Below are 12,085 nucleotides of genomic sequence, written 5' to 3' on the forward strand. Positions count from 1 at the left end.
ACGACGGACTGAAGGAGCGAGTACGTTTTCTTGAGGAGCAGGTGGAGACAATTGAACTCAGAAACAGTGATCTTGAGTGTAAGCAGAATGACCTGGAGCAACACGGCCGGAAAAATTCCATACGGATTGTTGGACTTAAAGATACCAAAGAAGGAGAAACGGTTGATGAGTGTATCGAGAAAGTGGTGGACTTTGTGTCGGGAACTATGAAAATTCCGTTAGAATCCAGAGATATTGACATTGCCCATAGACTTGGGAGATACGGGAACAACAGGCCCAGACCGATTATAGTGAAATTCACACACACGACCAAAAAGGCAGCTATTCTGCGCGCGCGAAGGAGTTTGAAAGGGACACGAACTGTGATTTTTGAAGATCTCACCAGAGTTAACCAGGGAAAACTAAGTGATGCCTATAAACTGAATTGTGTACAGAACACGTACAGTCTGGACGGTAAACTGTTCGCGGTTTTGAAAGATGGAAGGAAACGAAGACTTTCATACAACACCGTAATCTCAGAAGAGTACTTGTTAAACGATACCAACTTTCGCCGGGACAAATAAGTGTTCATTTTTGTTAATTCAGCATGTGACTTGAGATACCACATGTCTGGTGTCTTGCTGAACTGCATAATAATGTTAACATTAATATTGATTGTTTTATTGTACAAGTCAGTATTCAAAATATTGTAATTCAATATTGAGTATGGCTGATTTTCGAATTCTTGAGCAATTCAGGCCTTTGTTGTAAGGTTTAGTGAACCTTTATGATTATATATTTAAGTAAAATGCTCAATGCTTAGAGCTTTAAGCAGTGTTAAGTGTAAGGTTTGCTATAATTGTTAAAACAGTTTTTAACTATATAAGGTTATAATTATTAGCTTAACAGCCTGCAACAGATATTTAGACTTTCTTGTCAGCTTAGTATTATTGGCTGCAGGGAGTTTTCAGTGTCTGTTTATTGTCGATGTGTATGTATATAAGTTTTATCATATCAATATAATAACAGATAGTTTGGTTTAAATTAATCGTGTTATTTCTGCTTTGAGTTTCAAGCTAAATCCACAGCATGGCCAAGGCAAAATCAAAGTCTGCACCTCGTTCTTATGGCACCAGGCAGAGGCCCCCTGCGGCGTCCGGATCAGGAACTGAGAGGAGCCAGGGTCGGGACAAGGAGGACCTATCTGAGGAACAGCTTGCTCGAGTGGTTGACTCAGTTTTGAACAGAATGACACCAAGGTTGGAGGAATTAATTTCTCCAGTCGTCAACACCCCTCCTTCAGGTGAGGCAATGGGGCAACCCATTAATTTACAGGAATTTGACAGCTTTAATCAGGCACCTAATGCGGTAATGGGGATACAGGATGAGTTGGGATAAAATGTTCCAGAATCCTTAAGGCAAAAGATTGTTAATGGGGAATATATTGACTTGGGGCAGCTGTTAGCGAAGCCGGTCACCCATGAGCAGTCGGCTAAACTCACTGTTGTTGCGGGCGAGCTGCGCATGTCGGCTAAAACTCAATCCATCAAGATCATGGATATTGACAAGTGGACAGATGCCTTTTTGGTATTTATTAGTTTATATGGGGCTGCTTACCCCACTCAAATAGCAGGGATGTTAAAGTATGTGTATACTGTTAGGCTGGAAGCAGTACGCTGAACAGTTTCGCTTAAGGAAAGCTAGAAATCCTTCTGCCTCATGGGGGGTGGTGGACCAGGAGCTCTGGCTCCTTTACCTATACATTAACCACCAGCCACAACAGGTGGCGTCACCTGCCTTAAAGTGCTATGATTTTAACTATAGCAATAACTGCAGTAAGAACCCATGTCCTTACATGCATAAATGTTTACGTTGAAGTGGCAATCACCCTTCCATGAATTGTTACCGTGCCATGTACACTAATAACTCTAATTTTAGAACTGGATGGTTCCGGAATGGCGGTCGGTTCCGGGTCCGGTCAGCCACACGCTTTACACGAGGAGCAACTAGAACTGCAGACGCGAGCTTCTAGTCCTATTGTAGTTGAAGCCTTAGTGAAGTGCATTCAGCACTATCCAATACAGGATGTTAGCAGTGAATTGGTTGATGGTTTCAATCATGGTTTTCGTCTTAAATATGATGGACCTCGTTTAGCTACCAATTGTAAAAATTTAGTATCAATTAAGGATAATGAAAGCGAGGCTCTGGTCAAAGTTTTTAAGGAGATTGCATTAGGTAGAATTGCTGGCCCTTTCCAAGACAGACCATTGGCTAATATTCGGGTCTCTCCTATTGGGTTAGTACCCAAAAAGGATGGTAGTTGGAGATTACTTCATCATTTATCTTTTCCAGAAGGTTCTAGTGTGAATGATTTTATAGACCCATCTGCCTGCTCAGTACAGTATTCATCGTTAGATGAGGCTATTGATATGATAAGTAAATTAAGTAGAGGTGCTTACCTAGCAAAAATGGATATAAAATGGGCATTCAGGCTGTTGCCGGTCAACCCAGCTGATTTTGAACTTCTTGGTTTTCAGTTGAAGGGTTCATTTTTTGTTGATAAATGTCTGCCTATGGGTTGCTCTTACTCGTGTGCCTTATTTGAGAAATTTGCCACCTTTTTGGAATGGCTAGTCAAGTATCGGTCCAAACTAGAGTCTGTTGTACATTATTTAGATGATTTTTTGTTTGGTGGGGCTAAGGATAATAATGATTGTACCAAGCTAATGCAGGAATTTTCTGGTATTGCTTATGAGTTGGGGGTTCCTTCAGTAGAGGGAAAAACCGTTGGTCCCTCCCACATTCTGACTTTTCTTGGCTATGAACTGAATACCCTAGAATTGACCATTTGGATTCCAGTGCAGAAATTAGAGGAACTTAAGTCCTTGCTCATGGGGCTACTTGGTTTGGGGAAAACAACCTTAAAACACCTTCAGTCAGTTGTAGGAGTCTTGAATTTCTTTTCCAGAGCCATCCCTTCAGCCCGAGCGTTCAATAGGCGTTTTTATGATGCTATGACTGGTGCTTCAAAGCCAAGTCATCACATAAGGTTATCTCAGGGTATTAAGGATGACATCAGAGTCTGGCTAACATTTCTAGAATTTTTCAATGGTTGTTCCTACTTCCCAGATTCCTTCTGGTTAACTGATTCCCATCTCCAGTTGTATACAGACAGTGCAGGTCAGTCAAACTTGGGCTGTGGGGCTGTTTTGCAGGCACATTGGGCCTTTTTCCAATGGCCTAAAGCTTGGGGTAACTCAGATGTTATGAGGGACTTGACCTTTTTAGAACTAGTTCCTGTACTTTTGGCAATGATGCTATGGGGCCCTCAGTTGAAAAGCAAGAAAATTGTCTTAAACATCGATAATCAGTCCTTGGTCACAGTTCTCAATAAAAAGTCTTCCAAATCAAAGAGGGTTATGGAATTGGTCCGTCCGCTTGTGTTGCATGTCATGATGTATAATATTCAGTTTAAGGCTATTCATATTCAGGGTATTCATAACAGTATAGCGGATTCTATATCTCGTCTGCAGTAGGCTCGGTTCCGTCGGTTAGCGCCATGGACAGATCCAAAACCAGCAGACATTCCAGCATCATTCCAAATGTTGATCTCCAATCTGAGACTGAGAAATTGATTGCATCATCTGTTTCTGGGAATACAGCGAAATCTTATTCCGCTAGTGTAAATGTTTTTGAATCCTTTCGGTCACAATATGGAATTGTTAAGTCTTGGTCTCCTCCCTTGCAAGATATTATAAAATTTATAGCGTATCTGTCGGCTGAGGGTTATACTTCCAGTACAGCAAAATCTTATCTCTCGGATGTAGCCTTTCAGAGCAAATTATTAGGCAAGGTTGATAACACTCAGGCGTTTATTGTAAAAAAGATGTTAGCGGGAATGCAGAAATTATCGAAGCGGGTCGATGCACGTTTACCAATCACACCGGAATTGTTACTGAAACTTCTTCAGGCCCTGAAAATTGTTTGTCGTTCAAAATATGAGCACATACTTTTCTCTGCTGTATTTGCTGTCGCATATTTCGGTTTTTTCAGAGTTGGGGGATTGGTAGTTGACAAACAGGGAGTAGCCTCCCATACATTGTCTGTTAATAACGTGGTCCTTACTACGTCAAGTGTACAATTATCATTGTCTAGTTCCAAGACTGATCAGCTAGGTAAAGGGGTAACTATTTGTCTGCCGTCAACCAGGTCCCCTGTTTGTCCAGTTTTGTTGGTACAGCAGTTTCTGTCAGTACGGCCAAATAAGCCAGGTCCATTCTTTTGTCATTATGGGGGTTTGCCTGTAACAAAATATCAGTTCAATACCATATTGAAAAAAATCCCTCATTGCAGCTGGAGTACCTACAGGACATTATAAATCACACTCTTTTAGAATAGGTGCTGCTACTAAGGCCTCTGCTGTGGGTATGTCTGATATCAAAGTCAAGGAATTGGGTAGATGGGAATCGCGTGCCTTTAAGACGTATATTCGAGTACCTACTTCCGAACTATGTTGAGTCTTGTTGTTTAATACGTCTGGGTATTAAGCATGAACATTTTTGGCATTGCTGATTAACCACTTTCATGTTACATTAATCGTTTTGTTTACTGCTGGCGTACAACTGATTGCCAGTTTAAGACTTTCAGACATCCGAAATCGCATATGGATTGTTGGGTCTTCCTTGGTAAAGAGGGCCTTTCTTCATGCAAGGAGGTCTTTTGAGGGGAGCCAGCTCGGTCTAAGCCGCTATCATGCTAGTGTGTGGTGGCAGGGAAAAGGTGGACTACGTTGGAGGGAATTGGAGCCTTTTATTAGACACCTTTTAACCGTGGAGGACATTCCCCAAATTCTGGTGATTCATTGCGGGGGCAATGATATTGGTCAATGTGTGAGTTGTGGTCTCCGTCACGCTATTGTAAAAACTCTGCATAAATTAATGCAATTGTTGCCTCACACCATTTTTGTTTGGTCGCAGATTTTGCCTCGATTAGAGTGGCGAAATGAAATTGTACATGAGGCCGTTGAGAGGGTGAGACTTAGGGTAAACAGTAAAGTGGCCAGTTATTTAACTGGTTTGGGTGGCAAATATATTACTTATCCCGAACTACAGGACTGTAATCCTGAATTTTTTGTAGACAAAGTCCATTTGTCCAATTTAGGTAATGACATTTTTCTGTACCATGTACAGCAAGATCTCGGTGGTATACTTTCAAATTGTTGATATTGAGTTGACATAGTTAGCTACTTTGTCTCTTTGGGTCAATACCAATAGCTAAGAGCCTTAGTCCTTCAGGGTGGCGTTTATTTGGCTATGGCTCGGCTGCATACGATACCTAGGGCTACCACTGGGTTGCTTGTCCTTTCAGTAGTACAGGGTGTCAGTTGCTTATCTATTGCAATTTCAATTTAATTTGCGGTATGGTGGCGGTGGCAATGCCTTCCATCTTTCAGCGGGCGGCATTGCCATGTGGCGGTCTTTTGAGGCAACACCAGTACCGCTTTGGTGCAATATTTTCTATATTGAAAAGTTGTCATTTAATGAAAAAATTATTTTGAACTTACCTTCTGAAGTTACAAATTTTATTTTGCAATTTTATAGCATAATTGATTTTTAAGAGTACAGCTGTTCCCAGTGTACCCTTGAATTTCAAATTAATTCTTATTGGACCAATTAAATTCTAGTCAAGTAATTGGTTAAAGTGAAAAATTGAGGTGTTCAGCTGTTCCCAGTGTTCACCTTATTTTTATCCATATTGCAGTTTCTTAAGAAAAATTTTGCACAAGTTATTTTCAATTTATCTCAGTTCTGGTTTGCCCAATGACTCTAGTTTAGAGTCGGTAACCACATCTTTTGAAGCCGTGGCCATATAATCGCCAAACCTTTTCAAAAAATAAAATGTCATTTGAATTTGAATTTGGTGTTTGTATTGTGTCTTTGATAATTGTATCGTATATATAGAGACCACACAATAGTGTAAGTAAGTAATGCCACATTTCGTTGTTTCAGTTTATGTGGTAAATACGTTCCTGCCAACCCGAGTACAAGGTAAGAAACATAATCAAGTACTTCGTCTATTTTTTTGTGATTAATTTTCACGGTCTACTATATTCGACGAACCGTCACAGTGTGTCGTCGATTTGTGTGAAGGGAAATCAAACATTGAAATTTGCTGAATATTTCGTAGCTAGTTCATCTGACACCTTAATATATCATAACCCCGGGTTCGAATTAATTTATGGGCTGAGAATAACTGGGTATGGACTAAATTATTATGCTTATAGTTTGAAAATGTTCATTGTTTGGACATTGCTAAAGGGGTTTCCTCTCTACCAGTCTTACAATGGGTATGAGTAATCAGCACTTAACATACTATTCGGGGTTGAATATCAGAACACTTTAAATGGATTACAATGAAACCAGCGTGACTCGGGTATATCAGGATCACGCAATACAACGCAAAACATTTTGCAATTTTATTCTGTTAGGGTTATGTCCCTTTATCGGTCTGTGTGTCCCGTAGGGGGGCCCTGAGCCGACAGCACATGCTGATCGTTGATTGGTTGGTTACCTTTCTTCAGTATTGAAAAAAAACCTTTCATCATCGCCATTTTGTTTTGGCGCATCTCGCACTATCTTAAAATTAAGCTATTTCGAAGCCCATCCTCATTCCACCCCTATATAAGTAATACGGTTGTATGGTGAATTGTTGGGGATATTAAGTACATTGTATTATGTTTCGATAATAAACTTGTCATCTGGTAAAAGGCCTAATAATGTAAACTGTCATATATATTGTTGTAAAATTCTTTTGAGAATTGTATTTCGTTCCAATACAGATGAGGAATCAGCCATCTTATGATCAGCTTTCTAAAGATGATAATGATTATGATTCTATAATAATACATCATCTTTTATAAAATGGTCCTATTCAATTCAATCATTGGTTTCATTTTTATGTGGTTTTAGTTTTATGTGGGAGTATGCATAAAAGAGGGTTAATGTACGTTAATAATGTAGTGGATATCTCCGATTCATATGGATCTATTTGAATGATAACGTCAGTGGTCGGCAAAGTCAGTGTTGCAATTTGGTACAAAATATTTCATCAAACAACATCACATTATGTACATTGGTGATTTGTGATTGTACGACAGTGTCTATGTTTGTCGATATGGGAGACCGTATATACTCAACTCTGTATTGCGCAAAACAAAATTTTTAATGTCATTCTATAAAAAAAGAAACGGGTGATCCGTATTCTGAACCTATCTTTAATTAAATATTTGCAAACTATTCTGGCATTGACAGTTGATATTCGGCACCTACGTCAATACAATTTGAATACGTCATGTTTCCCCAAAGGACGACTACTTCACAACGTAAAAAAAACAAGGTTCTAAGTACGAGAAAGCAGCAAACGTATAAAGTACATGTATATATAGTTTATGTCACGACAACGAAATAGCTGGCTTAAATCACAATTACAAGGTAGCTTAGTTGTAATATATTGTGGTAACTTCTGAGAAAAGTATCTTCCATCATAACAAATTCACATTTTACATTGTTAGTGCAAGTCAATTAAAAAGGGAAAGATTTGAAACTTCCACACAGAGGACAGCTGATTTTTAATTAAGAAGTGCATTATCAATTAAAGGATTTTAGACACAAAAAGGTTAAAGTTGTCTATAGGTTGGTTTTCTGAAAAGCCAGTCAAATTACCCCCACACTCCTGGGGTTGTGTATATAATAGCTGAGATACAGGGCACAGCACGGGTCCATCTAGACAACTGACCCATATGCAAAATTTCATTATGATAACGAGGTCGGTCAGCCTCCTACGTCACATGTTCACTGCTGCCGAGACGACAGTTAAGCTGATAGTATAACTAACGTTAGAAATACCCAAATGTGTGTCACATTAAATCAATATTTACTCACTATCTACCATTGCAACGGTTTTGTAATGTGGGAATACTTTACATTAATATATTGGGTTACAACAGTGAATTGGTTACATGTACTCCAGTGATGATCTCGTTATTCATTAAACAACTGTATTCAATTCAACTTTATTCCATAAGTTTTACAACTTATTGGATAAAATAGTACATCATAAATGGACAAAGGCATCCACTCTTACATGATTTAAAATTCAATAAGCTAATTTGTCAGATTTGTTTCAGGGAAACAGAAGTTATCATTAAAAATGAACATATTCTAATTAAAATTTAATTCAAAAGCTTTCCTTTAGTTTATTTGCTAGTGATAAATATTTTCCTAAACTGTTAACTTCTTTTATATTTTCTACTTTGAGTAACTGAATACGTTTAAACATACATGTACTAGGGTATTTAAAATGATATGTTTTAATCAAATCAATACGAATATCTGCGTAACATTTTCACCACATCAAATACATTCCCTTCATAACCTTCATAAAACATTCTTTAAGGAAATTGTCAAAAAGAGGACGTTGTTGAATACATTACTGTAAAATTGATCAGAACAGTAACTGATTTCTTCAAACATATACCCAAGGCATACAGTTCAAAGTTACTGATTCAAATAAAGAATCCAAAGATCTTTAGTTTCCAACTTGTCATCATAACATGCTTTGAGTAAAAAAAAATCAGCTCTGTGATTACGTACTATCTAATTAAATTACATCAGGATGAGACAACAGTGTTTTAAACTACTGCATTTTTATCAAATCTTTATCTTGCAAAATTAAGAAATGGATATTTTATGTTAACATTATGCCAGGAAAGGGTAAAACGTGTTCTTAAAAGTTAATAAAATCTTATCAAATTATGCCAAAAATAAAATGGTTAACAAGGCTAGGAAAATTAATCACCGTAAAAAGACTGCACAAGTAATATCATTTTGTCACCTCACTGTATAGTAGACCAGAGATGTATATATCGCATATGTGATATTTACACCTCTGAGTAGACCTATAGTGTATATGCCATTGTTTGAGTTTTTTAAAATTAAAAAAAATAAAATGACATGTGATAATAGTAAATTACCAAGGTTATGATATTGTCCGGTGGTCTACTATTCTGTTTATACAATTACAGACATGAGATGTGGAAAGAAAATCTAAATATGTAAGATGGTAAGATGATAAAATCAGGACATTCACTGTCATTGCTTTGAATGTTTACAAAATAATATGGGGCTCTTTGAAGTTTCCCTCTATAAATGCAGATACCGGTGAGGTGAACCAGATGACGCGTCGGACCACGTGACCACCTAGCTCATTAAATTTTTTCAGCCAGCAGCAATATCCACCTACTGGCCTAAAATAAATAAACAGCTTTGTAAGGCGAGGTAAAACCTGTGTCAGCCAACATTTATGGGGTCGGGCTAACAGAAATTGGAAAAATACCCTATGTGTCCAAAACCCTTTAAGTCATTGTAAATTTAAAGATAAACGTATTTTCCGCTAAAATATTTATTCTCGCGCCTTACACGGGGTTATTATTAACAATAGCGTAACATTTTAAAGAATGAGTGTGAATAGCATATTCCGTACGTTTAAATGAATGCCATTATAATACAATATATCGAGAGAATCAGAATAAAATCAGTCAAATCAGGTGTGCAAGATCAATTCCTTGTGGTTATCGGACTATCAATAAGAAATTTCTGTGTAAATTTGTGTGTAGTAAACCATAATTACCTTTGATTTAATTGTATACATCATATTTCACAATAAGACGGCTACTCACGAACGTAAAAAATAAGGTTCTAAGTACGAAAAAGGCGTCACAGGTGAAAGTAATTAGCTTATGTCATAACAAAGAGGTACCTAGCTTAAGTCGCAATAACAAGACATCTAAAGTCGTAATAATGACATAGCTACTCGACTGTCTAGTAAAAAAGAAATTGTTTACAGCATCTTTGATCCTGCAGGGAAGCACCACATATGGTCATCCCTTACGAAATGCACACATATTCTTCCCCTGTTCCTGAAGGGGTTTAATATGTACAGTATATATTACATGTATTGTAAAAGCTATATCATTGATATAAACAAAAACAACAAAAATAGCATAACAGAAAACACACCATTTGAAATCATCTATAATTACACTATTACCCCGTTCAATTTTCCGCACGTAGACTATCACAAGCAAAGGGCTATAGGTCGATCTAATAAACTGAAGTGAATCAGCATATGTAGTTTACACATATTATGATTATTGCTTTTGATCTATGTGCATGCATGATTAACGTATTACTTTATTCAGTTCCCGTTTCTTAAATATAATGCATTCAAAATAGCGTGGAGATGTAGTGGAAATAACAGTTGTTTGATAATTGCATTAATTTTACAAATATTTCAAAGACATTATGAATTGGAATATTGATATAATGTAATAATATATATAAAGAAAGATTAACGATTGCATTTGGTGCAGAAATAATGATTGCTTTTAATGATGTATTACAAATTGCGTGACACCGCTTACACATACTGATGTATCGGCAGTCCAGTATAGAAAGCATAAACCGTAACGAGCAGTAACACGGATTGAGTAAAGACATTCAACAATACGCAACATGATTTGGTGACATTTAACCAGCGTTTTTATTTTAAAAACAAATTTTATATAGTAACATTAAACAATATCTAAAACAAGCTGACGTGTTTTTGAGCTTTAACAATGTGATATTAACTTATCACTTAGGATAATAAAATTAACGTTGTGTGGTGGATTTTAGAACCATCGATGTTTTTAAAAGTCGGCCACACCGTCAGAGAATGAGGAAACAACTATAATGTTCCAGTTGAATGCGACAATGGCATACAAGTTTGAATGTCCAAACCTGACACAGACTACGAAATACAAAGCAAGGGGAAACACTGAAAGACGAATGAAGAAAACAAAATGAATCCTGAAACAGCCAAAAGAAAAAGACAAAAGCAAACCAAAGGAAGCATCAGGATAGAAAACGGAGGAATTAGAACACGTAATATTTCAATACTCATCAAAAGTATATGAAAAAGTAGTTTTGTATTTCTGTATTCTTGAGCAAAGATGAACGCTTTAGACATTTAAACTTTTTATGTTTTCTTTAACTCCTTTGTACCTGTTCGACTTGATTTTGAATTCTTTACCGTCGCATCTAACAGCTAGAATAATTAAAAGGGTCTCAAGGGCTTTTTCTCTAAAGCATATAGTTTCAGACAAGCACGGGGTTACTTGAAAGGTTATATTCATATAATTATGCAACTTTAGGACAAATATTGTAAGCTTCAATCGTTCGTTGATCAACACGCGATATTGTGTCTATCGTTTAATGCTGTTGAGTTGCCATACTTTGGATTTGACAGGACCAAATGGGCTGTCCGATAACAAGCTCCCCTACCTCTTGCATCGCGTGGAAACTGTCTGATTGGTTCGGCGGAAACACCTTAATTAGAGAAGGTTCTTTTAGTTCAGCTGGGGTGTTTTAGTTTCCAGACTAACGCACAGGAATAAAACACAGCTAAACGAAGTCGAGGGATATATAATTTATTTCATCTTATAGAGAATAAATGAAATAAAAGCTGCTGAAAAACTGTGTTACAAAAGTCTCTCGATACCATGATTCGCAGTCACCATTCGTCATTGATGATCTAAACTTTGATGTTGTTAAAATATAAAGGACGATCAATAGACAGAAGACAGTATGATTTTGAGGGAAATAAGTATTCGTTAAAGACACAATAAAACTGTGTCTTTTATACTTATCTAACACATGATTAAATCAACGAATAAAAGTGCTACACCCAGATAAAAGAAGCGGGAACATACGATAAACTAGTTTATTTACATTTCTAAGACCCCTTAAACTTCCTCATTGGCTTCATCAGTATATACACAGCAGAAGTGTACATTGTTCAGCATGAAAGTACAAAGTCCGTCTGTATACATTATATATCATGTATCTTACATTTAACATTGAGGAAGTAAGCGGCTGTATGATACAATCAAATTCATTACTCGCTATATAACGTGTCTGTTCATAAATTCATACTACAAGGCATTATATTCACCTGTACAACTTCAATTAGCAATGCTGGTTATCAAAAAGATAGCAAGGCATTTATT

At 37.1% G+C, this 12,085-nt stretch overlaps 1 protein-coding gene across 1 annotated transcript; it reads left to right on the forward strand.

Annotated features, from left to right (window-relative positions):
* Window positions 1-1,934: 1,934 nt before the first annotated feature.
* On the forward strand, window positions 1,935-3,515 carry LOC117343890. Its single transcript, XM_033906475.1, has one exon. It carries the CDS (start codon window positions 1,935-1,937, stop codon window positions 3,513-3,515), a length of 1,581 nt encoding a protein of 526 aa, XP_033762366.1.
* Window positions 3,516-12,085: the final 8,570 nt, after the last annotated feature.

Source organism: Pecten maximus, chromosome 1, assembly GCF_902652985.1.
Source record: "Pecten maximus chromosome 1, xPecMax1.1, whole genome shotgun sequence".
NCBI classification, from domain to species: Eukaryota; Metazoa; Mollusca; class Bivalvia; order Pectinida; family Pectinidae; genus Pecten; species Pecten maximus.